We start from the raw sequence: 26,455 nt of genomic DNA, 5'->3' as shown, positions 1-26,455 counted from the left end.
TTTAAGATATTCCTATGATTTGAATTTTTGTAGAGTGAATGTGACGGGGGATTCGACCAAGGAATCCCTAACTTGATTGGTTGGAGCAAACAAGTTCAATGTTTGCAAAGTCCAAATTAAACGTCGCAGATAAATGCCCGGACACGTTGAGGTCCTCCTTCGGGAGCTCCTCCATTGAAGGGTGGTCTCATATTCCATTGCCTTGTGTAGCAGCGTCGCTGGGGACTGGCCATGAGACATGCATTCCAGTTTCTTTTCAATTTTTATCCCGCGTTTACTCAATTACTGTTTGTTTTTTGGGCCATGAACTTTCAGTTGCTTGATGGAGAAGAGTTACGCTCGGCATTGCTAAATAAGACCATGGATTGATTGCCCCCTGGCTGGATATTCTTTCCACTTACCAGTGAAAGGGAAATGTTACACAAGCAGTAGGGACTTGGGATGAAATGATTAAGTCATAGAATTATTTGAAGTCTACAAATGGAGTTGCAAAATAGTCTCGAGGTTAAAAATATTCGGTGGATGGATCTTGCCTGTAAAACTATAAAAAATAAGTGGTTTTCAAAGTCAATATGCTACTGAGCGATGCTATAGAGATACCATACCAGTTACATGTATGGTGAATTTCCCAGGAACCTTGAGATTTCATATGGTAAAAGGTGAAGAGTGTCTGATGACAATCTGTCGCGTCTACAGAAGCATCTATGGATGGCAGAATGGATAGAGGAAATTGGATAAGATGTTATTTCAGTTTTATCTTCTCTAAATAACGTGTTAATTCAAATAAAAACAAGATCCAGCAGATACAATCCCATCATGTTGTTCAAATAAAAACATCACTTGGATGGTGCGTGATAGATGAAAACGAAGCGTGGGATTTGTTCTTTGCAATGTCTGACACGAAACCCTCCCCTTGCAACAGTAACAGTAGTAGTAGTAGCAACTCATTTCATTTCAGAATGCCCCTTTGAAGCGTGGGATTTGTTTATTGCAATGCCTGACACGAAATCCTCCCCTTGCAACAGTAGCAAAAGTAGCAGCTTACTGATTTCAGAGTGCTCCTCTGAAATCTGACACGGAATCCTCCCCTTCCACATTAGCAAAGACCCCCCTTTCCAGGACCCAATCCTCTATCATAGCCTGAGAATTCACTGCTTGGTCAGTAGGCACAAGATGCCCAGCCCCTAACACCACAGCATTGCTAAAACTCTTCCACTTCTGCACATACCCAGCAAGCACACCATTTACTTTCCACACCTTCCTCTCAGCCATCAAGTACTTCCCTATCCCTTCCCATTTCATTGTCTTGACCCAAGCCTCTGTTGAAACCACTCCATCTCTCAAATCAAAATGCCCTTGATACAACAACACGTTACTCTTCTTAACCAAGAATTCCACCATATACTTAACGCTCTTCATTACATCTGCGTGCAATGCTTCCCCCACCGTGTCACTACAATCCTCAAAAACTATAGATTCATTTGCCTTCAATGCAACCTTCACTTCGGCTAGTTGCATCAATTTAGTTACCAATTCTGTTTCGTAAGGCACTTTTCTAGTGAAGTCATACAGAGTGGCTAGTCCTGTCATGTTTTGCAACAAATTCAAGACCCTACTTCTTGCATCCGTTGCCTCACTCCAATTTCCCATTCTAACCAACTTAACTGCCTCCCTTTGAGCTTCTTCCAGTTCACCCTTTTGTCTCTCATTGATCAATCCAGAAAAGTAAGCATTCAGGGCATGAGTTTTGACTTGTGTCACCGGATCCGTTAACCCATTACCTATAGCAACACCTTTCAGATTCACTTGTTTCGCCACAGGCAGCTTCGTATTCTTCTTCAAAATGTAATACCCAATTGCAGGAACATACTTTCCTGCATAACTCTCTCCGGTTATATAAATCGGCCGAGTCTTGAACACTGGGTCTAGTTTAATAAACTCAGAGATGGCGGCGAAGAGATGCTCAGCAACAGTGTGTTGATCTCTTGGTATCTCTTCAGGGCTCGAAGCGATACTAAATCCGGTTCCTATTGGGTTATCGATGAAAATGAGGCCAAAAATACGGTTCCAGGAGCCTAAATTAGGCTGAAGAGCAGGGTGGTCGTTGTCTTGCGAATCGACAACGCGATAAGGGCCAAGTTCAAGGAAGTTTCCAGTCATGGAGGAGCAGCCAGGGCCACCTTGGAGCCAGATGAGAAGTGGGGTTTGGGAAAGAGGTGAAGTCGGTTTTTGAGCCTCGTAAAACGTGTAGAAAATAGCTGAGTTGGTTTTGGGTTTGACAGGGATATAACCTGATTTTGTGGGGAGAGCTTCGTTTGGGAAAATAGAGGTGGGTGTTGATGATGTAGCTGAAGGATGGTGGAGAAAGAGGAGGAAGAGGAAGATGACTGTTGTTGACTCCATTAGCGAAGGAGGACTGAGTTAGCGGAGAATTGTTGATCTTTTGTTGTTTAGGTTTGTCTGATCTGGTGGCTTTGATACATGTGGTGACCAAAGAATCTTCGGTGCCGCGTGGAGGGAGAAGCACGACGACAATAATGTCTTGAACAAAGCTGATTAACTGCATGTAAAGAGCATCTCCGAGGGAAAGATGCTATTTTGAAGAGTAAAATAGTATTTTGAATTCAATAAATATGGTTTTTTTTTTATTATGCATATTGTGATGAGAAAAAAACTATTTTAAAGACCAAGTGAAAAAAATAAATATTATTTTAATGAATTTGATGTAATTTTTTTATATAGTTATATTTAATTGGTTTATTTTTTTATTGGTTCTAGTTTGTTGGTTTTGGTTTTTTTGAAAAATATATAAAAATAGCATTTTTTTAAAAAAAAGGTATTTTAACATTTTATTTTATATTTTTTTAGCATGTGAAATTATCATTAAATAATTCAAATAATATTTTTTTATATTTTTTTATTTATCACACCCCTTGTACTTGCTCAAGGAGGGATTAGCTTTTGCTTTTTAAATGCTAGAGATTCATGTCAACACCAAATATATTGGCCTGAGATATCCATGATTTTTTTATGATCGTTATTAAATATTTTTTCATAGAATTTTAAGAATGCATATCTGGTATGTTAGAGTAAATATATTCCACTAATACTTTTTTTCTAAATAATTTTAAAAGCCAGCTGTATTGCCAGTTTATTTCATTGCATTAAATTTTATTAGTTAACTGGATCAATTATTTATACATTTAACCAATAAGAATATTTTAATAACATGTTTTTCCTTATAATTGTTTTATGAACTTTATCCTTATACAACTTTTTTATGTATATTATCTTCTATGATGTATTTCGCAAATTATTTTAGAGACTTGATCGAAATAAATGCTTTATATTTTCTTCAATGAATTTAATGTTATTTTTTTCACATAACTATTCTTAATTGGTTTTTTTTTTACCCTACTTTATTGGTTTTGGTTTTTTTAAGAAATATGTAAAAATAATATTTTTAAAAGAAAAAAGACATTTTAATATTTTGTTTAGCATATTCTTTTAAAAAATATATATTAAATAACTAAAATAATATATATTTTTATTTTTACCTTTTATTTAGCACTGACTTTGAAGTTGCTGTAAGAGGGCTGAGGCCGAAGGGGGGAGCAAGATATATCTATCAATGGCTCTCAAAGACCGGTAGGTTCTCTGCTGGATGCCCAGTCTTTATTACAGCCCTCAAAATCAAAATCCAATGGCATCATAGTACGGGTCTTGTGCTTGGAAGGGTTGTTCATGAAAGGGATTCGAGTTCACAGTTTTTTTGGACCAAACTTCTCTTCTTGCATAACCCGTCTTTCCCTCTTCAGAAACCCGCCTCCAAACGCCATAACAGAGCCCATTCCATTGCATATTTCAATTCTGTTCCTTTTCTTTTTTAATTTGTGAACTAATAATGAAAACACGTTTGGGCTGGAGCTTGCGACAACAATATTTTGCGCACCATGTATACTGTTCTTGCTACATGGGTGGTTGTTTGCAATGAGGAATTTGCCCAAACGCTAATCTGAGGTCTTCGTAAATTCGCTTCAGCAGTAATCTTTCTATGGCATAGGGTTTAAGATATTCCTATGATTTGAATTTTTGTAGAGTGAATGTGACGGGGGATTCGACCAAGGAATCCCTAACTTGATTGGTTGGAGCAAACAAGTTCAATGTTTGCAAAGTCCAAATTAAACGTCGCAGATAAATGCCCGGACACGTTGAGGTCCTCCTTCGGGATTTCCTCCGTTGAAGGGTGGTCTCATATTCCATTGCCTTGTGTAGCAGCGTCGCTTCCTTTACAATTTGGGACTGGCCATGAGACATGCATTCCAGTTTCTTTTCAATTTTTATCCCGTGTTTACTCAATTACTGTTTGTTTTTTGGGCCATGAACTTTCAGTTGCTTGATGAAGAAGAGTTACGCTCGGCATTGCTAAATAAGACCATGGATTGATTGCCCCCTGGCTGGATATTCTTTCCACTTACCAGTGAAAGGGAAATGTTCCACAAGCAGTAGGGACTTGGGATGAAATGATTAAGTCATAGAATTATTTGAAGTCTACAAATGGAGTTGCAAAATAGTCTCGAGGAATAAAATATTCGGTGGATGGATCTTGCCTGTAAAACTATAAAAAATAAGTGGTTTTCAAAGTCAATATGCTACTGAGCGATGCTATAGAGATACCATACCAGTTACATGTATGGTGAATTTCCCAGGAACCTTGAGATTTCATATGGTAAAAGGTGAAGTGTGTCTGATAACAATCTGTCGCGTCTACAGAAGCATCTATGGATGGCAGAATGGATAGAGGAAATTGGATAAGATGTTATTTCAGTTTTATCTTCTCTAAATAACGTGTTAATTCAAATAAAAACAAGATCCAGCAGATACAATCCCATCATGTTGTTCAAATAAAAACATCACTTGGATGGTGCGTGATAGATGAAAACGAAGCGTGGGATTTGTTCTTTGCAATGTCTGACACGAAGCCCTCCCCTTGCAACAGTAACAGTAGTAGCAGCTTACTGATTTCAGAGCTCCCCTTCCGCATTAGCAAAGACCCCCCTTTCCAGGACCCAATCCTCTATCATAGCCTGAGAATTCACTGCTTGGTCATTAGGCACAAGATGCCCAGCCCCTAGCACCACAGCATTGCTAAAACTCCTCCACTTCTGCACATACCCAGCAAGCACACCATTTACTTTCCACACCTTCCTCTCAGCCATCAAATATTCCCCAATCCCTTCCCATTTCATTGTCTTGACCCAAGCTTCTGTTGAAAACACTCCATCTCTCAAATCAAGATGCCCTTGATACAACAACACGTTACTCTTCTTAACCAAGAATTCCACCATATACTTAACGCTCTTCATTACATCTGCATGCAATGCTTCTCCCACCGTGTCACTACAGTCCTCAAAAACTATAGATTCATTTGCCTTCAATGCATTCTTCACTTCGGCTAGTTGCATCAATTTAGTTACCAATTTTGTTTCGTAGGGCACTTTCCTAGTGAAGTCATTCAAAGTGGCTAGTCCTGTCATGTGTCGCAACAATTTCAAGACCCTACTTCTTGCATCCGTTGCCTCACTCCAATTTCCCATTCTAACCAACTTAACTGCCTCCCTTTGAGCTTCTTCCAGTTCACCCTTTTGTCTCTCATTGATCAATCCAGAAAAGTAAGCATTCAGGGCATGAGTTTTGACTTGTGTCACCGGATCCGTTACCCCATTACCTATGGCAACACCTTTCAGATTAACTTGTTTCGCCACAGGCAGCTTCGTATTCTTCTTCAAAATGTAATATCCAATTGCAGGAACATACTTTCCTGCATAACTCTCTCCGGTTATATAAATCGGCCGAGTCTTGAACACTGGGTCTAGTTTAATAAACTCAGAGATGGCGGCGAAGAGATGCTCAGCAACAGTGTGTTGATCTCTTGGTATCTCTTCAGGGCTCGAAGCGATACTAAATCCGGTCCCTATTGGGTTATCGATGAAAATGAGGCCAAAAATACGGTTCCAGGAGCCTAAATTGTGCTGAAGAGCAGGGTGTTCGTTGTCTTGCGAATCGACAACGCGATAAGGGCCAAGTTCAAGGAAGTTTCCAATCATGGAGGAGCAGCCAGGGCCACCTTGGAGCCATATGAGAAGTGGGGTTTGGGAAAGAGGTGAAGTTGGTTTTTGAGCCTCGTAAAACGTGTAGAAAATAGCTGAGCTGCTTTTGGGTTTGACAGGGATATAACCTGATTTTGTGGGGAGAGCTTCGTTTGGGAAAATAGAGGTGGGTGTTGATGATGTAGCTGAAGGATGGTGGAGAAAGAGGAGGAAGAGGAAGATGACTGTTGTTGACTCCATTAGCGAAGGAGGACTGAGTTAGCGGAGAATGGTTGATCTATTGTTGTTTAGGTTTGTCTGATCTGGCGGCTTTGATACATGTGATGACAAAAGAATCTTCGGTGCCGTGTGGAGGGAGAAGAACGATGACAATAATGTCTTGAACAAAGCTGATTAACTTTAAGGAGTGATTAGCTTTTGCTTTTTAAATGCTGTTGACACACGAGCTAATAAATATATTAGTTTGAGACATCCACGATTTTGTGATGATCGTTATTAAATACTTTTTTCATGTGATTTTAAGAATGCATATCTGGTATATTAGAGTAAATATATTCCACTAACACTTTTTTTTCGAAATAATTTTAAAAGCTTGCAGTTTTGCCAGTTTATTTCATTACATTAAATTTTATTAGTTAAGAATATTTTAACCTCTAAGAATATTTTAACAACATGGTTTTTTTATGAATTTTATCCTTGTACAACTTTTTATTCATACTATCTCCTATGATGTATTTCCCAAATTATTTTAGAGACTTGATCGAAATCAAGTACATAGTTGGAAGACTTATTTGTAGTCTCTATTTTCTAAGTTTAGTCCCCAATTTATCAATATTATTGTACATGCTCTAGCATTTCACTCTGAATTTATTATCCTAATTTTTTTCTCTTTTCATTTTAGTACTCAATTTTTTTTTATCAATTATATTTTTGTGCCAGGATCATGAACTTGGGTTTTTTTTTCATCTATATTTTTAGTTTTTTTTTAATTTCATCATTTAATATCAAGCTTATGTTGATTTCTTGTATTTTTTTATAATTTAGCATATTTTTAACTATTTTTTATGATTTATTTTTAATGTAACATGATTTAATTTTTTTTTAGTTTACAAATAAGGTTTGAACATTTTTTTCTAATATTGGGAGGCATTTTTTTGTGTAGCCCTGCTAAAAAATAATCTTTTATTTTGTTCAATCACTTCTCTTCTCTAAAGTTTTTTTTATTATAGTTTTATTAAATAAAATATTAATTCCAAAAAATAAATTTATTATATAGAATTGAGTTTTCCATCCATGTACTTATATATTTATCTCTTAATTTTTCAATATGATATTTGATTAAATATCATATAATTTCAACATAAAATAATAATATTTTTTTCTAACATGTGCATTATTGCATGATATTTTTTTATCCAATTCTATCAAATCACTTTTCATGTGTATATTTATTTACACTATAAAAAATTAATTCTAATAAATAAAGTTATTAAATACAATTTAAAAATATCACCTGTGTTACAAAATAAAACATTTTAAATTATATCTATCTTTTAATTTTTCTATGGTTCTAGTTTAGATTTAAGTTATCATCAATAATTTTTTTTCATTCATCAACATATATGATTTCTTATTTAATTAATTAAATATAAGCATCAATTTTTCAATTTAAAAATAAGATTTTATATATAAAAAAAAAGACCAGTAAAAACAGTTGGAAAAGCCTTGATATTACCTAATACTCTAAAAGGCATGGGGAAAATACTATAACTTACCCCACGCAACATGCTTTTTTTTATTTGTTTTTTCATTTTATTTGTTTTGTATTTTTTTTCTTGTTTGTTCAATTTTTTTGTTTTTTTTTCCCATATTGTTTTTTTATGGGCTTTACATGATCCCCCCCCCCCCCAAGATTATCTTCTTTTTTTTGTTTTTTTAGTTCTTTTTTATTTTTGTATTTTTTTTAAATTATCTTTGCGATTTTTTAAAATATTAAACTGGTTAAAATTTTAGTTCTATAGTTTTTTTATTTAAAACATTATGGATTACTATAATATTTCTCTACATGGTTTTTTTTTATGAATTTTTTTCTTCTTTTTCTTTCAAAATAGTCTTTGTCGGTTTTGCTTCGTTGTTTTTTTCTTTAAAACACTGTGGATTGTTACAATGTTTTCCCATATGGTTTTTGTTTTCCAAAAGTATTTCCCCACATGTTTTTTTTCAAAATTATTTTGTCAATTTTTTTTAATATCGAGTTGATTAAGAATTTAGTTTTAAATTTCCCCGCATGTTTTTTTTTTAAATTTTCTTCTTCTTCTTCTTCTTTTCATTTTTTGGTATCTTTTTTTTAGAATTGTTTTTGTTGATTTTATTTTTTTAATATGGAGTTTGTCGAGAATTTAGCTTTGTAGTTTTTTTTTTAAACATTGTATATTGCTACAGTGTTTCCCCATATGGTTTTTTTTTTAAATTGTCTTTGTCGATTTGTTTATATTAAACTGGTTGAGAATTTAGCTTCGTAGTTTTTTTCTTTAAAACACTGTGGATTGCTACAGTGTTCCCCCACATGTTTTTTATGATTTTTTTTAAATTATCTTTATCAATTTTATTATTTTTAATATTGAGTTGGTTAAGAATATTAACCGTATATTTTCTCATGAAATACTATAGTTGCTACAGTTTTTTCTTGCATAGTTTTTTTTCCTTTCGTTATGAGTTTTTTTAAAAAAAAATTGTTTATTTTTTTATGAAATTAGTTAAAAATTTAGCTTTGTATTTTTTTAAAAAAATATTATAAATTACAATAATTTTTTCTATATAATTTTTTTTAAAAACTCACAATAACAATAACGCACAAACACGCTACAAATTCGTTTCATCGCGCAGCATGTCATCTACTATGGGAGTGTTTGGGAACGCGGCTGCGGCTGTGTTTCTAAAAAATTTGAAATTTTTTTTTTATTTTGCTAAAATTTAATATGGTTTGTACATTTTGGATCGTTTTAATGTGCTGATATCAAAAATAATTTTTAAAAAATAAAAAAACATTATTAACATACATTTTAATACAAAAAATTATTTAAAAAACACTCACAATCATACTGCCAAACACGCTGATATTTTAAAAACAGTTGGCCACCATGACATGCTGTAGTGTTGAACGTCTGATTCAAACACGGTAAAAAAGGAAGAAGAGAACTGGTACTATATGCTAGAGTGTCAAATACCATGAACAAGCACTGCATCCTATTACTTCTACAAATATCGATCAATTCACACTAATTGAAGCTGCCTATCGTTTTCGGGCAACTCGTAAGTCCTCTTTTCTAAAAACTATGATGTCAGACCATGCATGCGAGGTGTTCGATTAAACGTTTCAATTGGTTATTCCTTGACTACATTTCGTGTCTCAGGTTCGCCTTCCAGTATAACCGATGATGATGATGCTCTATGATGGATTCAAAGAAATAATAAAGATTCAAAAGCTTCGCAGAGTCGTTTCTTATACTGGTTTCTATTGCTTTGTTGCCGTCATGAGCTATGCCTATACAACCAATACGTGAGTCAATTACTCTTTCACTCAAGTTTTAAACGTCTATGTTTTGATTTCTACTTATGTTTTCTGGTTCTTTTTTTCTGGTGGGTTGTTGCATTGAATTTTATTTTTTTGGGTTTCTTGTTTTTCTAATTTCTTCGATGGGTTTATAGTTATGGTTTTTGGTCTTTCTATTTGTTGGGTTTCTTGTTTTTGTAATTGTAATTCTAAAAATTCTATAGTTGGCCCTTGATATTTCAAACTCATTTTGGTTTTCTGTTTTTTATCTGAGATTAATCTGTACATTTTGGTGCTAGAGTAGAGACTAGAGCTTGGCAATCTAGGGCAAGCAACACACACACACACACATATACATATATCAGGACCTTGATTCTAATGCTGTTTCTTCTGGTGGATTTTTTTTTTGGGTGTTGTAGAACTAGAGCTGGATATTCTAGAGGTGACCAATTCTATGCAGCTTATCCTGCTGGAACCGAGCTTTTAACCGACGCCACTAAGGTCTGTGATCAACAATTGCTGTTAAGTAACTTTTTGTTGTTTTACATGGGCATTCATCCTTGATTAAGATGTAAGAATTTTTAAACATGCTGTTTGATTTTTGTTGGTGGTAGTTATATAAAGCTGCACTTGGCAATTGCTTTGAAGCGGAGGAGTGGGGTCCAATTGAGTTCTCCATCATGGCCAAGCACTTTGAACGTCAGGGGAAATCGCCATATGCTTATCATGCAGTAAGTTTCATGATGCTCGTAATTGAATCTACTTCCCCACATTTGTATATTCAGTATTGTGTTTGAGAGTTTAATTCCTTAATACATTGATATATTGTACAGTTTCTGCAAATTGATCATCATGAATGACCGTTACAAGATTGGAGTCTCATCAATATGCATTAATTGTGAAATTTTTAGATTGTGTCGTGCTTCCAAAATCCTAAAACTAATTGTGTAATATAAGTTGTGTGATGTGGACTCTTTTACATTCTTCCTTAAAATACTATGCAAAAGAATGCACACCATGACCATGCAATTGTTTGTGGCTGATAAGATTGTCAAGATTTATTCTACAAAGATACTGTATTATATTAGAAGTATTTGTTTTTGGAATCAGATAGTGCAGAAAGGGCCAAGATAGAGCCTCGTCTACTATACCCTGCACGTGTCTTTTGGATAATCATGACTGCATATTCTAATATCAGCAATGCTTAATGGATTAGTGAATTTAGTTTGGCATTCTTGATAATGGCACTTCATTTGGTAGTCAGGAAAGCAGGACAATATGTATCATGATGTTAAAACCCCAAGAATATACTTATATCCTGGTTGTAAGCCATTTAAGTCTCTTGCCCATTAACAGGTGATAAAGATAAAGAATGCAATGCTATTGAACGTAATTTCTTTTCTCCAGCATTTATCTTGATTTAGCCTTTAGGTTGCATGAGGGCGAGTATGAGTGTGAATTAGTCTTACAAATTTGGCATGTTAAATGCTGTGGGAGGGTTAAGGTGCTCTCCTCTGTGTGTGTGTGTGTGTGAGCTACTAATTACGAGAAGCTGGAATTAAGCCTGCTGATTATTCATTTACTGAAGTCTGATACCTCTCTCTCTCTGGGTGTGTTTTTTTTTTGGATGAACTGAAGTTCCCGTGCCCTTACTCGATGCGAATGTATTTATGTTCTTGCAGCAATATATGGCACACCTTCTTTCTCATGGACAGTTTGATGGAAGTGGCTAGAGTTGGGAACTCTACAATGCTACCAAAATGAGTGAACGACCATTGGAATTTCTGTCATGGGATGCCAGGATAGATAAAAATTTATTTCCTTTTTTTTGTGTTACATGGAGCAATTGTAGAGTTGCTTAAATGGTCCATGTTTTATTTATTATATGTCACATTCCGAATCAGGTAGCATTTTGTTAAATTTCGAATAGATTCTTCATCTTGTCTTTTCATTCTCTAGAACTAGCCTCCTGACACTCATTGGTATGCCTTCGGATGTCATTGTTGCCTTCTCCTTCTCCTTTTGGTGGGGGAGAAAGGATATTTTAATTCAGTTCACAAAGTTTGCGGGAAAGAATCGAATATTCTCCTTTTTTCAGCTAGATATATCTGGAAGAATGACAGGTCGCATTGAGATTGCAATTACTAGAGAAATAAATGCCACCCCTTTATACTGCGTAGCACCATCAGCCCTTCGACTGACCCTGGCATCAGACCTGGTACTGATATATAACCAGTATCCACCAAGATTGCAAGGAAGAATGTGTTTTCTGGATGGCTGCTTAAGGGATTGTAAGTTCTACACGATCACCATCTTGAAAGAGCTTCGTAGGGAAGAAGATTTATGTATTCTTCCAGTTCTTGGTGTTTCTTTTCCAACTAGAAAGGGATAATTCATAGTTCACGTGGATTTTGCAACTAAAGACTTTCAGTAGAGGATACGGCCAAATCACCGGTTTTTCCAGTTCCCTAGAAGCGAAACTGCTGTCAGTTATGTGCAGTAATAGAACTACCCTGTGAGTTCAAGGACAAGAAAGGTTAAAAGTCCTCCAGGGGTTCTGTCTCCTTAGCAACACAATATGCGAACTCTTCAATGCGATGGTTGATGCTGTTATGGCACCCTAATCAACTCTACAGGTAAAACTTCATCGTTCTCTATTTTTGGAAAGCCATCGAGGAAACAACATAAGCTAAGATCAGTCATCTGAGAAGGCCTGTTACCTCTTAGCGACTGGAAAAGAAAGAGTTTGATGTAATTAGCTTTGCTTGACTAAATCATATGCTTACCACCATTAAAAAAAAAAAAAAAAAGGAGCCCAATATGAAACTGATATCAAGAGATATTTGAGGTAACGATTTAATGGAAGAAAACCAAGGAAAGGAGCACGCACCCTCTGCTAGCTAATCATAAGACTTGAGACCCAGTAAATGCAAGCGTTTTAGTTGAAATCGTTATAATATAATTAATAAAAGTAAAATCAAACAAATGGAACGCCCTTGAGCGATGTAAATGAAGAAACAACATATACGACAACTCTGGTCGCATTCCTTTCTTGCAGACGAGGTTAGCAAATTTGACTAGTTCTTGAGCCTGTTGATATTGTCGTGCCATTTTCATCTTGTTTAGCCATGTTTTTACTAACCAAAAAGCTACTTGTCAATGTCACGAAAGTATTGCCATGACCATGATTCTGAAACATTGATCTTTGTATCCTTACAGCAATTTTAGGTTTGCCAAAATCAATCCTTATACATGGTCTTATCCAGGTGTAATGCTAGTAGTTATATTTACTTCCTTGCACTGGGCAAGATAGGCTGTTTCCATGAATAACAGCCAAAAGTTCAATCAATTACAACGCTGTGCTGTGCCAATCACTCGTGCACGACAGCAGTAAACAAACTTCCACTGATAAACAGGGGGCATGCAGCAATATGGAGCAATCTTATTTGCAGTTTATCTGATAAAGAAGAACATCAAACATTTGAAATTGCTGCCTTCTAAAATAAACCAATAACCAGCTATTTAATTTCACCTGCACAGTTGGTAACAATTAACTAGAGATGCATAACATGTAGCGGTACATTCTTCGTACCCCACTTTTTGAAGCCTGCTTTTCACGGCGCTTGTAGTTTGTAAATGTTATTACAGAAAGCAAGCAATAGAAGTGTTTACAGTAGTACATCATTAGGAACATAGCAGCAGTAACCTATTCTAATACCCCCAACAGTTTGTTAGCTGAATAAATTCATGTTTTCTGAACCACCCTCCGGTAGGAACCCTTCAAGGTTTGCAAGTAGAATCCCAACATTGATCAGAGAGCATGTACCTGGCGATCATTTCCGATTAGTCCCACACACATTGAAGCACAAATGCTGTCACTTTTCAACAGAGTACGTGTGCCACACTTGGGTTTAGTGGAGCTGGTCTGCATAGCTACAGCATTTCGGTTAGCAGATTGCAGTTCTTCTGTAGCTTGCGACTTTGGGGGGCTCTGTACAGTTGCGCGAGAAAGAGAAGATGCATTGCGCTTTAAAGCATTGTCAGTTTCATCAGCTGTGCAGACTCGCTCCCTGCCAAAAAACGAAGGGGCACAAATCAATAGAAATCGTTTGATCAAATAAACCATGTAGGGAAATTAACAGGTTTCCACCACTGCACCACCTTACCTAGGCAAGGAGGTCGCATGCTTCCTATGGTGAGGGCTGTTTCTGTCACTTGTACCATCTCCTTCCTCAAGATGAGCAAATTGTTCCTTAAAGCGATCCACTCCACTGGACAATGAAATCCAAAATGAGATAATAATCAATCGCCGCGCTTTGAACAAACAAGGAGAAACCATGGTATTGTCACATAATGCATAGTTCTGAATTAATGTGATTAATCAAATCTAACATGCAAATGATGTTCCCATTTGGAATAAAGTTTAAAATCCTCTCATGCAAACCTTTTTCTGTATAACACGTGGTGCTGCTTTGTCATGCACAGTAGTAACTTGTTGGTACCATAGTTTTTGTAGCAAACTAGCAGTGAAATAGATCTCCCATCTCTATAAAGAAGCATCAACTGGATAATATAGTAGCTAACAGACATGCGCGCATCTAGTCGGGGAAAAGAAACTAACAGACATGCAGCAAGAAAAGAAAGTATCAATGCTGTGATCCCCAAGATAGACCTAATAAGTGCTTATTTCTATGAATAATGATGTTATTGACACCTTAAGGGAATTGATTAACATTTTTCAATGACAGCTACAGTAGTATGCTGGAATGCAGGCTTGGGCATGCATAATTGAGACTAAATAGGCGCTCTATTGTTTTATGCATATGCAATTTCCTTTTTCATATCATGCCATTGCAATAAGATTTTAGTTCCTGACCTTGGATAAACAAAGTGAGTCTGATCTGTGCCCCGAAGGTACTCTTTTAGCATCTCTGGATGATACTCCAAAATCTGTTTCGTAGAAAATAAGACAAATCACAATTAACAACTAAGTAGGCTACCACCAAAAGAAGCAGAAAAGCATTACTGAAGCAAGCACCAATACGATCATACCTCTCTGTAAATCAGTTCTCTTACATCATCTCTTGTCAATTTCCTCCTTTCAAATTCGAACTCAAGTTTTGAAATGGGTTTCCTTGAAGGTTCTTCCTCCTTATCTGCTAGTCCGTCAAAATATGGATCAGCTAAAGCCTGAAGATAAAATAGAAACTAATTTCAGGAAAGAAACTGTGTGAATCTGGATATACAAATCACAAATAAAAGGAGTGATATAAAAAATAATGTTAAACTATCGTTTGACTAAATCTTATCTCTTCAGCAGATGGGCGATCTTTAGGATCAAATGCCAGCAACCGCTCAAGTATACGCAAAGCTGATCGGTCTACATCTGGAAATTTTTTTGAGAAAGGAATTGGCCGCTTTTTCCTCATGCTACTCAAATACTTCCTAGCCTTTTCATTACTAATCTGCATGTATCACAAAAAAGAGGTGAGAAAAGAGGAACAATCAGATTTAGGAAAGGCTGAAGTTTCTAAGATAGCAAAAGAAATTGATTGAGAAAGGCAACAAACTCGAGCAATGGATTCAGCCGAAGGAGTGCCAAGCAAATCGGTTATGAGTTCCAATTGATGAACGACATTTTTTCCAGGAAACAAGGGTTTCGCCGTCAACAATTCTGCATATATACAACCTATGCTCCAAATATCAATAGCAGGAGTGTACTGCAGAGCACAAGTTTAAAAAAAAGTGTCAAACAAAATCTTGAATTCCAACTGAAAAATGGCCTGAGCAAAGCAATTTAGGCCACTTCATCCAAAAGAAAATAAACCATTAAAACTGGTAGTTTGGTGCATGAAACATAATTGAGCATTGGGAAATACTGGATAGCTGATGAAACAAAGCAACAAATGCACCACCACAGTTGATCAATCTGTCACGTCAAACTATAGATTTAGAAAAACATATGTTTTTCTGACATGATTTTGTTAAAAAAATTCACATTTCATGAATAACAAGGTGCACATCAATTTAATAGATGATGCTGGAGGGTTGCAGCTTTTGCAGTTCGAACTTCTAGATCAAATGTTTCTCTACTACATCCATTTCTAATTAAAACCACTTCATTGACAGACATGTCAAAATCCACAAATTATACGCAGATAATTAATTAGTAAAGTGAAAATGCATGAGTGTCACATCCAAAATACCAAGCCGGCTTAAAAGAAGAAGAGTCAATGAGTAGACTAAGCAGGAGCAAAAAGATGGCTTCCAAAATAACACATACAGGCAATCAATTTTCTTTTTCCTTCAAATCATTTATACATAATAAACGGAATAAGAAGGATTTATAATTTGCATGCCTTGGATGAAAAGGAGCCGCAGAGTTCAGGGGCACGGTACCATCGAGTAGCCACATAATCCTTGACAAAACACAAAAAAAAAAAATTGTTTATAATTAAGCCAACACAGACACCATATATAATAATATAATCTAACTAACGTTATGATCGTCTAAAACATTACAATTACATATATAACACAATCAATCACTGAAAGTTACAACCGAGATTCAAGAAGACACATACAGTCCAAAAAATAGCAGAAGGAGCATTACTAAATGACACACGAGCCAGCCCAAAGTCACAAAGCTTTAATTTACAATCAGCATTAGCAAGAATATTTTTGGGCTTCAAATCTCGATGAAACACATTTCCTGCAAAAAATAACATTTTTCAGCAACAAAAAAACAGGTTTTGCTTTAGAGCAACTCATGATGTTCGTATTGATCTATAATCAAAAACAAAAAATTAAACTAGAAAGCAGTCCTTTAAGTTCAAGAACCTGTATGTATATATTTGAGAGCTCGAAGAAGCTGGTACAAGAAAAACTGGTGATGTTCAGGAGTGAGGTCATTATTTAACTTGATAACTTGATGAAGGTCAGATTCCATCAACTCAAACACCACATAAATATCTTTAAACTCTCTTGGAGAAGGAGGGAGCATAATATGTCTGATTTCTACAATATCAGGGTGTTTAAGCAGCCTGAGCAGCTTGATCTCACGTAGAATACGTGTAGCATCGGAGACATGCTCAAAGATGTTGGTCATCTTCTTGATAGCGACCCTCTCTCCCGTGTGAGTATCTATGGCGGATGCAACAACGCCATAGCTTCCTTTTCCGACTACTTCTTGAATTTCATACTGGCTTGCTTCTCCATACTCAGTGAAAAATTCTCTATCAAGCATGATCTGAACAATCAAAACAAAATTGAACAGGACCAGCAATTTATATCAGAATCACAAACCATGTAAGAACTAAAAAAAAAAAAAAACCATGCATGACAGAAAAACAGGTGCTGTGCTAACTTAATTGCTCGACGGTGAGGGAGATATGGACAGAAGGAAGCAAGAACATAAATGGGATTTTAATCAAAATCAAGATTCTGTTCTTTGTAACATAAGCAAACGTCTGTGCACGTACTTTATTTTATAGGAAAAGCCGAGTAATGGGAGGTTTTTCAACTAAAGTGCGGTCAGAAAGCATCAATTTTCAGTGAAGTTTTAATTTTATTCACTTTAACCAGTCAAGACAGGTGTTCTTTTAAATTATACATAGACGAAAAAATCAAGTTATTAATAAAATTATAATTCTCAAATTTATATATTTACCGAGAGCCTCTTTAGTCGTTATTAGACAAAGGTGGGTAAGAAAAACAAAAAAGACGGATGGATTTTAATTGCAAGAAAGAAGCAAAGGAGAGACAAGAGTAGAGACAAAAGAGAGAGTTCCTCAAAATGCGTACCCTATCTTATCCACCCCTATGTTCACGGAGCTTTAAACTATTTTTGAGTATTTTAGCAGACAAGAGACGGCCTCGCAGACAGGCTAGGTGATATATATGGCCGGTTGCTGGCAGTGAGGGGTAGCGTTCCATGAAGGCGTGAAGGCGATTGGACCTCCTCAGGAACCCCGTCTGGATGGATCTAATCTGAAGCATCTCAAAACTTGAATTGAAAGGACATGCATCCATCTCCACTCCAGAGGACGGTTGTTTGGTTTTATTTGGACTCTCCTCATATTTATTGTGTCTATAATAATTTGTAGGGGTAATAATAATGGAAGTATCTCCTTTTTCTGAAAATTCAGTGGTGGGTGTGTTGCTTCTAATTCTAATCATATATAATGTGGCTTGGCTCCATCTTACTTCTTGTTTTTTAGTTTGATTTGGACATTTTCTTCCTCTATCGCCATTAGTTCATGGATTTCCTTTTCGCGTTATTTTCTTGAATTAGAGCCAGAAGCAGTAACGATAACATCAAACTCAAGGATCACTTCCGTCAACATCTCAGCAACAGTTACACAATTGTCAACAAACAAAAAATATATTGAAATCCATAGCCAAGTATAAATGGTTTACGTGCTATATTAAGTTTTTTCTACTTTCTTTTCTCTAATGACAAAGCATCCTTACCCCCACGACCTTTTAGGGGAGGAGCAAGTCACAAGTGAATTCCTCGTGGCTAATTCAGCCCCCTTGTCGCTATCACGCTCAAAAACTCAAATTCGTGGTTCATAAGATGAGCATGGCCCGTCTGGTTGATTTTTTACAAGCGCAGTTTAAATCAGAATACGAACTTTCTAGGGGGGGCAATATGAATCGAAGTAAATCTTTTTCGAGTGATTTGAACAGAGGGAACAAAAAACTTAGAAACAGATTTTTGACTCTTGAAGAACATCAATAAAAATAAAGATAAGCCGAGGAGCCGCTGGAAAAGGGACGGTGTCGGTGCCTGACGTCGGCCCGTTCAAAATACACGACTCTTTCAATAGAGCACTGACCGGAGATGAATAGATCATTGAATGGTATTATAGAATACATTAATTGAAGAAAATAAACAAATAAAATGGTTTATAGAGTAGCACATCTTAGCCGTTGAAATTGAAATACATAGATGTATAGTGCACACATACGACCAGGTTTCACCTAACATGATAAGAAGCTGATGAAGACAGATGCCAATTTTTATAAATAAATAAAAATTGACAAATTCTTTAATTAAACCACGGGTCTGAAAGAGTGAATTTTGTTTGAAGAAATCAGACATGGCTCTCTTCGTCACGGTAAGATCATGGGATAGACTTGCAAAAGTTCTACGATTTTATTTGAACTTTAGGGTTACGTCAAGATATTTAATGCGTTTGTTACAGATTGGAGATTGGTCTCAACAATCAATGGAGCCAGTTCATCTTCCAATTTATTCTTCTCTCCACCTACCCGCAGGCCACGCTCTCACACAAAAAAACAAAGGAGAGAAAAAAATAAAATCTTTCAATCCTTGCCTTGGTGTCACATGCAAATTGTTATCCAAGAACTCAGATTGCGGATATATAAATTGGAATGAAGGACGTTTGATCCATGCCATATGCAGTGGCCAAATCCATTGTTATACAACTGACTTCTTCTTCTTTTTTATATACATTTCAGCAGCAAAATCTGCAAAGATTAGTCTTGGCCACCCAAAAAAAAACCTATTCTAGGAAATTCTAATTTAAGGGAGTGGAATGGACTCAAAACGGCGATCTGATATGCAAGAGCAACAAGCAGTTTTTTAAAATATGAACGCTCTGGGCTTTTTTTTTACCTGGATACTCGAACCATGTTGGTTAAGGAGAAGGCAACCTCCGTCAAATTGGCCGAACCGTAATGGCTACGGAGAGAGCAATCTCCAGGCCAGTCCTTTTGAAGTTTCATTTATAAAATATTATAGTTTACAAGCCCACAAATATTCAGGTAACGTAGAATTATCTAGTATTATTATTGTTATTAACTGGGATTTAGCAAGTTAAATTTGAAATCTTTTTATCAAACTTGATCATTTTAAAAATAATTTGGGTGATTAATAAAATATATAATTTAATTTTAAAAAAGTTTAAAAAATATTTTTTTTATATTAAAACGATGATATATTAAATCAATTTAAGTTTTATGACTTAACTCATCAAACTCATAATCCGGATTATAAACTTTATTAGGTTTAACAATTTTATTTTCACGTAGTGTTTTAATTGTCTTAGCATCCCCTTCATAATGAGGCAATGCATGTACCCAATAATCATTCGATTTAGCGCCAAGAGTCTTCCCCTCTTTTTGTTATCTCTCCCCCTTGATTTTCACATTTTTCCTTTTGAAATTTCAAAGCACTCTTCAATTTGTTATTTCTTTTATATTTGTTTCATATATTTTTTTATTATTATTTGTAATAGTTTATAAATTTTGATTTATTTTACAATTTCACCCCTCTTCAATTTTTTTCATCTTTCAAGTTTGGTCTCTATTATTTTGATTATTTTTTTTTATTTGAGATAATTTTTAAAATTATTTTTTTTATTTTACAATTTCATGCTCCTTGAGTTTTTTATGTCAAATTTGATCCTTATTTTTTTATTTCTATTTTTTTAATTTGATATTTTCTATTTTTTTTAATTTCATCATTCAATATTAAATTGGTTGGGAATTTAGCTTATTAATTGAACTTGAATCTAAGATTTCATGAGTTGCAAGTTTTAAAGATTATCTCAGGTTTAGGAGGTTTGTCCGAGTTTGCTTGTTTTTTTTAGTTTTTTTTTTAAGTTCATGTTTTTTCAATTTCATCTCTTAATATTTATTTAATTTAATATCAGGCTTTGTTAGATTTTATTATATGCTTCCTATAAGATTTTTTTACTGATTTTGAAAATGACTCAAGTTGTCTTGGATATTTTTTTGTTTGTTGTTTTTGTTAAATTTAGCTTTTGCAAGAGATATTTTTTTTAATTAAATTATATTAATTGATTAAATATAAATATTATGTGCTCACTCATGATTTTTTATCAGGTTATGTTCTTTCAATTTTATTATTTAATATTTATTTAATTGGAGATTGAGTTTTGCTGATTTTTTTTATTTGCTTCATATATGATTTTTTATTGATTTTGAAAATGACTCGGGTTATCATGAGTCTTTTTATTTATTATTTTTTGTTAAATTTAGTTTTTGTGTGCATGTGTAATTAAATTAATTGATTAAATACAAGCATAAAATGTTCACTTCGTTCATTTTTTTTCCAATCTTGACCTTCAGCATTTATTTAATTGGAGATTGACTCCATTAATTTTTTTTAATTGCTTCTTATGAGATTTTTCATTGATTTAAAAAATGACATAGATTATCTTGTGTGTTGTTTTATTTGTCATTCTCTATTAAATTTTATTTTAAAAAAATTGAATTACTTAATTAAATATGAGTATGAGATGTTTATTTTTTGAAATTTTATTTGGTTCAATGAAATATAAATAAAGAGGCAAGTTAGAAAATTTCGTGCTGACCCATTGGCTGCCAAAAAAAGTTTCTCATAACATAAACATTATTTTTTCAGTTAAAAAAAGGATATAAGTGTGCCACATGTACCATAAATAATTAACAAAAAAAAAAGAGTGAAAAAACCATTGATTGCCTAAAACCATTGTAACATGGATCAAAGTAGTAATCCACTCTATTTAGTTTCTTTCTTCTTCTTTTAACCTTTTATTATTTAAATTTTTGTTATGTTTTTTTTTCAAGTTTGTTTTTGTTTTTTTCATCTCTCTGTATTAAAGTGATTAGAAATTAGCTTTTATAATTTATTAATTTTGTTTTTGTTTTTTTATAGGGTTAACGTGATTTGCGTGTTTGCAAGGGTAACCAAAGTTGTCCTGGTTTATGGGTTCGGTGAGGTTTCTTTTGTTTATTTATTTTCTAATTGAACTTGACTTTGTTATCATGTATTTTTTTCTCACATAGTTTTTTTTTAATATGCTATTAAACTTTATAAAGTTAATGGACTTGTTCAAATATTTGGCTGGTACGTGAGTCTTGCAAGTTTTTTTTTATAAAGTTATCTCGATCTTAAAAAAACTTTTTGGTATTGAGTTAGTGTTCGATTTTACAATCATTTATTTTTGTTATCATATAATTAAATAAAAAATAGTTTAAAAAAACAATTATAATCACAGTGGAGTCCATAACCTGGTTCACAAATTTGACGGGTTTACCCACTGACCGAATATGCTTTATTTTTTTAATTATTTTTTTTCCTTCAATATTTGATTGGTTAGGAAATAGATTACATGATTTATTTTTGTTTGTTTTCTATAGAATTATCACAGTCTAGAATAAAATTATATTTCAGGGTTAATGCTCAGTTTTGCGAGCATCTATTTTTATCGTGTAATTAAATAAAAAAAGTTTACAAAAAATTTATTAAACTCAATAAAATTCATTACCCGGGTTAAGAGGGGACCTGGTAGATCTAATTTGTTATTGTCTTAATATTATTTTTAAGAAAATTGTTATGTTGAAGTTTTTTAAAAGTTAAACATTGTTTTTACGGGTCATCTAGATTACATTTTGATCCATGAAATTAATCTATTTAAATCTAGCTAACTCCTATGTTATTTAATTAAAATTTTAAATTAGATAAAAAGTTGGATTGAAAAATTTTAAAATTGATTTATTTAGCCAGGTCTAATGATACTGTAAATAAATTCTATGCACTCTTAATATTCTTGAAAAAAGAAGAGGAGAAGATCCGCAATAGATTAGTGTTATTTTGATCTGTGAATTCCATACTTCTCGTAATTTTATTAGCTGCGATTCGTGTTCATAAAATATGGTAATCGTCTTTTTTTCCTGTGCCCAAGATAAGTTACTAGAAAAGCTTTGAAAAAAAACCTGCATTGGAGCACAGGTTAAAAAACTTGCAAATTGATTTTAATTTTTTTTTTCCTTTAGGCCCACAAGTAACATGATAAGAGAAACAGAACTTTATTTTGCTTTGTTCAGAGCACGATTCACCAGAGTTGGGTAACGTTTGTCATTGCCATTCAGATGCTTTTTTAAGTACTTTTTATCCCAAAAAAAATTGATACTCTTTTAAGTGAGTTTAATTGATTTTGATACAGAATCATAAAAAAATAAATTTAAAAATAAATCAACTCAATACTTTTTAAATGAAAAACACTAGGAAAAAACATTTTAAATCTCATCACCAAACACACACTTAAAGCTATTATTTTTTAAGCATACGAAAGCCATGCACATTGCCTATGCAATACTTACCATACCGACACTACAACCACAACTACTATTTTTCTTCTGATTTTAGGTTGTTTTGCCATTTAGAAAGCTTATGCACGTCAATTCTTCAGTAGGCAAGCTACTTACACAAACTCGAGAGAATTGATTGAACAAGGAGTTTTATTACAGTTAAGCAACCATCTAATTTTGAAACTCTCAACTGCCACATCCATTTACAAAGAACAAAGTCCTACAGAGTCTAGATTTCACGGAGAGAGATCTACAAAAGCACATGCACACCATTTACCACTTCGAAGATTTACATTTAGCAGCTATTCCATTTTCATTCAAGTAAGGCCTAAATGTCCTCATGACTTCTTCATAAGTTGGCCTCTTGTAGTCCACTGCCTGTGAACAATCGCTCGCTTATCTCAGTAAGGAATGAGGATTCAAATGTACATAATATAATGTTATAAATCCTTGCTCTTTTCTGCACCATACCTGTTCGATAACTTCTTCAGGACTTGTCCATTTCCACTCCGCAAATTCAGGATCTGCTTCACCACTTGCTAAGTTGATCTCACTCTCGTCTTTTGTTAATCTCATAAGAAACCTGTCAACCAAAAACCCTGAAATCATATGCAGAAGCAGCAGGATAGTACACAACGTATATCCTTCTCCATTGATCCCGTACCATATCCCTCCAATTATTTCAATACGTCATTATTTCATATGCACAAATAAATTTAATCGCAATTAGCTTAACAACATAACGTATGTAATCATAAGAAAGAAATAACTGAGTTTTCTCACTGCATAAGATTCGCAAGATCATATGAAATTCTCAGTCATTGCAAATGTTTAAAAGTCAATTTGAAATTGACGCTAAAGTTTGTCCCCTCTTTTGTTTTCCCTGTTCTAAATCTGAATTTTTATAGCCATCGGATAACAAGAAATGCACATCGTGGTTCAAGTTCATTTAAAAATGGACTCAGATACTGCACACAGAAGTGAGGATTTATAGTACTGAAAGGGATTGGATTTAGGATCAGAAAACTGAGATGAAAATGTCACAGATGAAAGGTCCTGAAATTTTGTAGCATTTTAGTGGCTATTCACGGAAATTCTAAAAGTGCAATCATCTTAGATACTGCACAGTTAATTTCTCCGATTTAAACCAAATGTTATCTTCTTTCTCACTATCAGATCGTGTACTCGATCAGAGAGAGACAGGGAGGCTCACCACTTTTGTGCCTGTCCGTGCCATTCACCTCCCCAGAGACGATTCACTTTGGCTTTCACAGCAGGGGGGAAGTCATAAGTCAACCAATTTGGAACCTGTGAATACAGAGCCAGCAAAACAGAAAAGGATTGACCATCAATTCAAGATTATATCTTAAAAGATGCTTTCATAAGAGTACTTGAGAGATTGTTTACTTTCAGTGCAGTCATTATAAAATTTAACATGAAATTAACTAGTTACTCAGAGGATATACTTGAGAGATTGTTTATACTAGTCATTCGGTTAGCAAAGTTGATACCCAACCTCGGCAATAATTTCAGCAGAGACTATCCCAGTTTCTTCCAGCAGTTCCCTGATGGCTGCAGACTTAGGCTCCTCACCATCTTCAATGCCCCCCTACCATGGGAAATCACAAAGATGAAACACATAAGCTTAGCTGAAGGGTGGAAACTATGGTCGAACAAGAACTAATGTAAATTCAGAGAAAACTGATATAAGATTTCTTATCAGACATCTGCAAAGGTTGGTCTAAGTGCATCCCATGAATAACCCAAGGCGAACCCACTTAAGTATCATACTACTCATTATCTAAAACTCTAGGAAGCTTCCTGCGGATAGGGGTATCCTAAAGCATCACAAATTATATTCATTGCATTTATCAAATGCCTGGATTTGGTATAAAATGCCAAAGTAAGTAAAAAAGCGGAACAGATGTCCACTACTTGCCCGGCAGCGAAGTTCATCGCATTGAGAATAATTGAAATCTAGTCCGAATGTAAGCCAAAATCTTGATCGGTCCGAAAAATCACCCCAGTGACCGCATTAAAACTAAGATTACTTAATACTGGAGATGAACTGGAATCACAGAATTATTATTCTCTGCACTAGAATAGTAGACGATAAGCTCGAGCAAGCAGAAATAATAAGAAGTTGAACGATATCAGCACATTTGTTAGGAATTAATTACTTTTTCAGAAAGATCAAATCCAATGCGGCATTACCTGAGGCATCTGCCATGCTCCTGGAACATTTAATCTTGATGCCACAAAAACCTGCAAGGAGTATTATCATGTCTTCTCGTTAAATATGATTTTAAGAAGTGCAGGAATATTATAACAAACTTCAACGAAGAAAAAAGGGGGGGAAAGCGATCGGTTGTCTAGAAATTGAACTAAAATTCCATCAATTAATTAAAAGATAACCGCGCGGGTAATCAGCTAATGTAATAAAATCAGAAGAAAGAAAAGCAAAAGGAGGTGATGAGCAGACCAGGTTATCAGAGTTGATGAGACAGACACCAACGTTGGGGCGGTATCCAGAGGGCAGACCATCCATTTTCTGCCTGCCTTGTCTTGCCTTTCGTTTTCTTTTTCTGATTGATGATAGTTACTGTGAATTAGATAAGAGAAACACAAAGGCAAACAGCAATTAAACGCTTTCTTTGCTCAGTGTGATGGGGAGAGATTTTTCAGAAAGATTGAAATAAAGAAGCAGGTGGGTTTTGTGGGAATAAGTGACCCTGACCATGAAAAGTGGCTGACTCTCTTTTTTAAATGAAAAGAATTATAGACCGGCTGATCGAGAGAAGTTTGAGATTTTGTCCACTCTTCCATTTTATCCTGCGCACCCCACTTCTCCCCCACCCAGGCCATCGTTAATTCATTATTTAAATCAGCTTCGTGTCCGTTCTGCCATTTATAAGTGCCTCTGATCTCATATTCTTTGTGGTGAGCTCGCGCTATGATTCTTTGACGTCTGTCTTCGAAATGATTCTGCCATTAAATTCATATAGCATTTTTTTTCTTTAGTAGCAATTAATATAACATAGTATATTAGTTAGTAACTTTAATTTATGACTCAGTGATTTACAACTATCATGGAAATGGTTGAGTTGATAAATGCATAATAATAGTTAAATTCTTTTTTACTTTTAACTTGCTAAGAGCATGCTTGACCTTATACTTTTCTATTTTTTATTGTTTTATTTAAAACAAAACATCAAATAAATATTTTTTAGAATTTTAAAAATTAGTTGCTTGGATTTTGAGAGTTGGAGGTGATTCCTATAAAAATAGTTTAAAGATATATTAAACCTTACTTGAAAATCATCATGAAAATAGTGTTTTTAATATGAAAAGTTAAACCTCATTTAAAAATTATGAAAATGATGTTGGTGTTGTTAACATGAAAAGCTGTTTATTTTATTTTTAAAACAATAATAACCTTTTAATATTTGAATGGTTTAATATGTTTAATTTAACATGACAAAATGCACGACATGTCATATATAACAAAGACCATATAAACTAAAAATTAATCAAAGTTTAAACCATTTATTCACTTGTTAAATTTATTCTTATCGTTAACTTCAACTAGTTATAAATTTATGTTTTATTATTAAATAAATTTATAATAAATGAAACGACTTTGATTTATTTTTTTTTTACTCGTAAA

General features: G+C 34.4%; 5 protein-coding genes across 8 annotated transcripts; 1 reads left to right on the top strand and 4 right to left on the bottom strand.

The window, feature by feature from the left end:
* Positions 1–721: 721 nt before the first annotated feature.
* Positions 722–2,560, bottom strand: LOC133705900 (serine carboxypeptidase-like 50). The gene has a single exon (XM_062131333.1). The coding sequence runs from the start codon at positions 2,401–2,403 to the stop codon at positions 1,051–1,053; it is 1,353 nt and encodes a 450-aa protein (XP_061987317.1). The 5' UTR covers positions 2,404–2,560; the 3' UTR covers positions 722–1,050.
* A 2,238-nt stretch (positions 2,561–4,798) lies between these two features.
* On the bottom strand, positions 4,799–6,476 carry LOC133704386 (serine carboxypeptidase-like 50). Its single transcript, XM_062129195.1, has one exon. It carries the CDS (start codon positions 6,348–6,350, stop codon positions 5,025–5,027), a length of 1,326 nt encoding a protein of 441 aa, XP_061985179.1. The 5' UTR covers positions 6,351–6,476; the 3' UTR covers positions 4,799–5,024.
* Positions 6,477–9,232: 2,756 nt separating this feature from the next.
* On the top strand, positions 9,233–11,739 carry LOC133704945 (uncharacterized). Its single transcript, XM_062130013.1, has 5 exons — positions 9,233–9,422; positions 9,524–9,669; positions 10,083–10,164; positions 10,278–10,394; positions 11,346–11,739. The coding sequence occupies exons 2-5, from the start codon at positions 9,545–9,547 to the stop codon at positions 11,394–11,396; spliced, it is 375 nt and encodes a 124-aa protein (XP_061985997.1). The 5' UTR covers positions 9,233–9,422; positions 9,524–9,544; the 3' UTR covers positions 11,397–11,739.
* Positions 11,740–13,158: 1,419 nt separating this feature from the next.
* LOC133705733 (mitogen-activated protein kinase 12-like) lies at positions 13,159–17,627 on the bottom strand. Of its 4 annotated transcripts, none has more exons than XM_062131102.1 (10): positions 17,467–17,627; positions 16,504–16,912; positions 16,248–16,375; positions 16,023–16,082; positions 15,234–15,383; positions 14,975–15,128; positions 14,716–14,855; positions 14,540–14,613; positions 13,830–13,934; positions 13,159–13,733 (listed from the first exon to the last, which is right to left on the bottom strand). In XM_062131102.1, exons 2-10 carry the CDS (start codon positions 16,907–16,909, stop codon positions 13,475–13,477), a joined length of 1,476 nt encoding a protein of 491 aa, XP_061987086.1. In that variant the 5' UTR covers positions 16,910–16,912; positions 17,467–17,627; the 3' UTR covers positions 13,159–13,474. The 4 variants fall into 4 exon arrangements, with proteins under 4 accessions (XP_061987086.1, XP_061987089.1, XP_061987088.1 ...); XM_062131105.1 differs by lacking the exon at positions 17,467–17,627 and adding an exon at positions 17,333–17,437; XM_062131104.1 differs by lacking the exon at positions 17,467–17,627 and adding an exon at positions 17,145–17,301.
* A 5,274-nt stretch (positions 17,628–22,901) lies between these two features.
* LOC133704590 (nudix hydrolase 25-like) lies at positions 22,902–25,653 on the bottom strand. Its single transcript, XM_062129466.1, has 6 exons — positions 25,271–25,653; positions 25,003–25,053; positions 24,305–24,397; positions 24,002–24,096; positions 23,260–23,371; positions 22,902–23,166 (listed from the first exon to the last, which is right to left on the bottom strand). Exons 1-6 carry the CDS (start codon positions 25,334–25,336, stop codon positions 23,062–23,064), a joined length of 522 nt encoding a protein of 173 aa, XP_061985450.1. The 5' UTR covers positions 25,337–25,653; the 3' UTR covers positions 22,902–23,061.
* Between the last annotated feature and the right edge of the window lie 802 nt (positions 25,654–26,455).

Source organism: Populus nigra, chromosome 10, assembly GCF_951802175.1.
Source record: "Populus nigra chromosome 10, ddPopNigr1.1, whole genome shotgun sequence".
Taxonomy (NCBI): Eukaryota; Viridiplantae; Streptophyta; class Magnoliopsida; order Malpighiales; family Salicaceae; genus Populus; species Populus nigra.
Note: the sequence above shows the minus strand (reverse complement) of the source record. Positions and strands in the feature narration are given on the sequence as shown.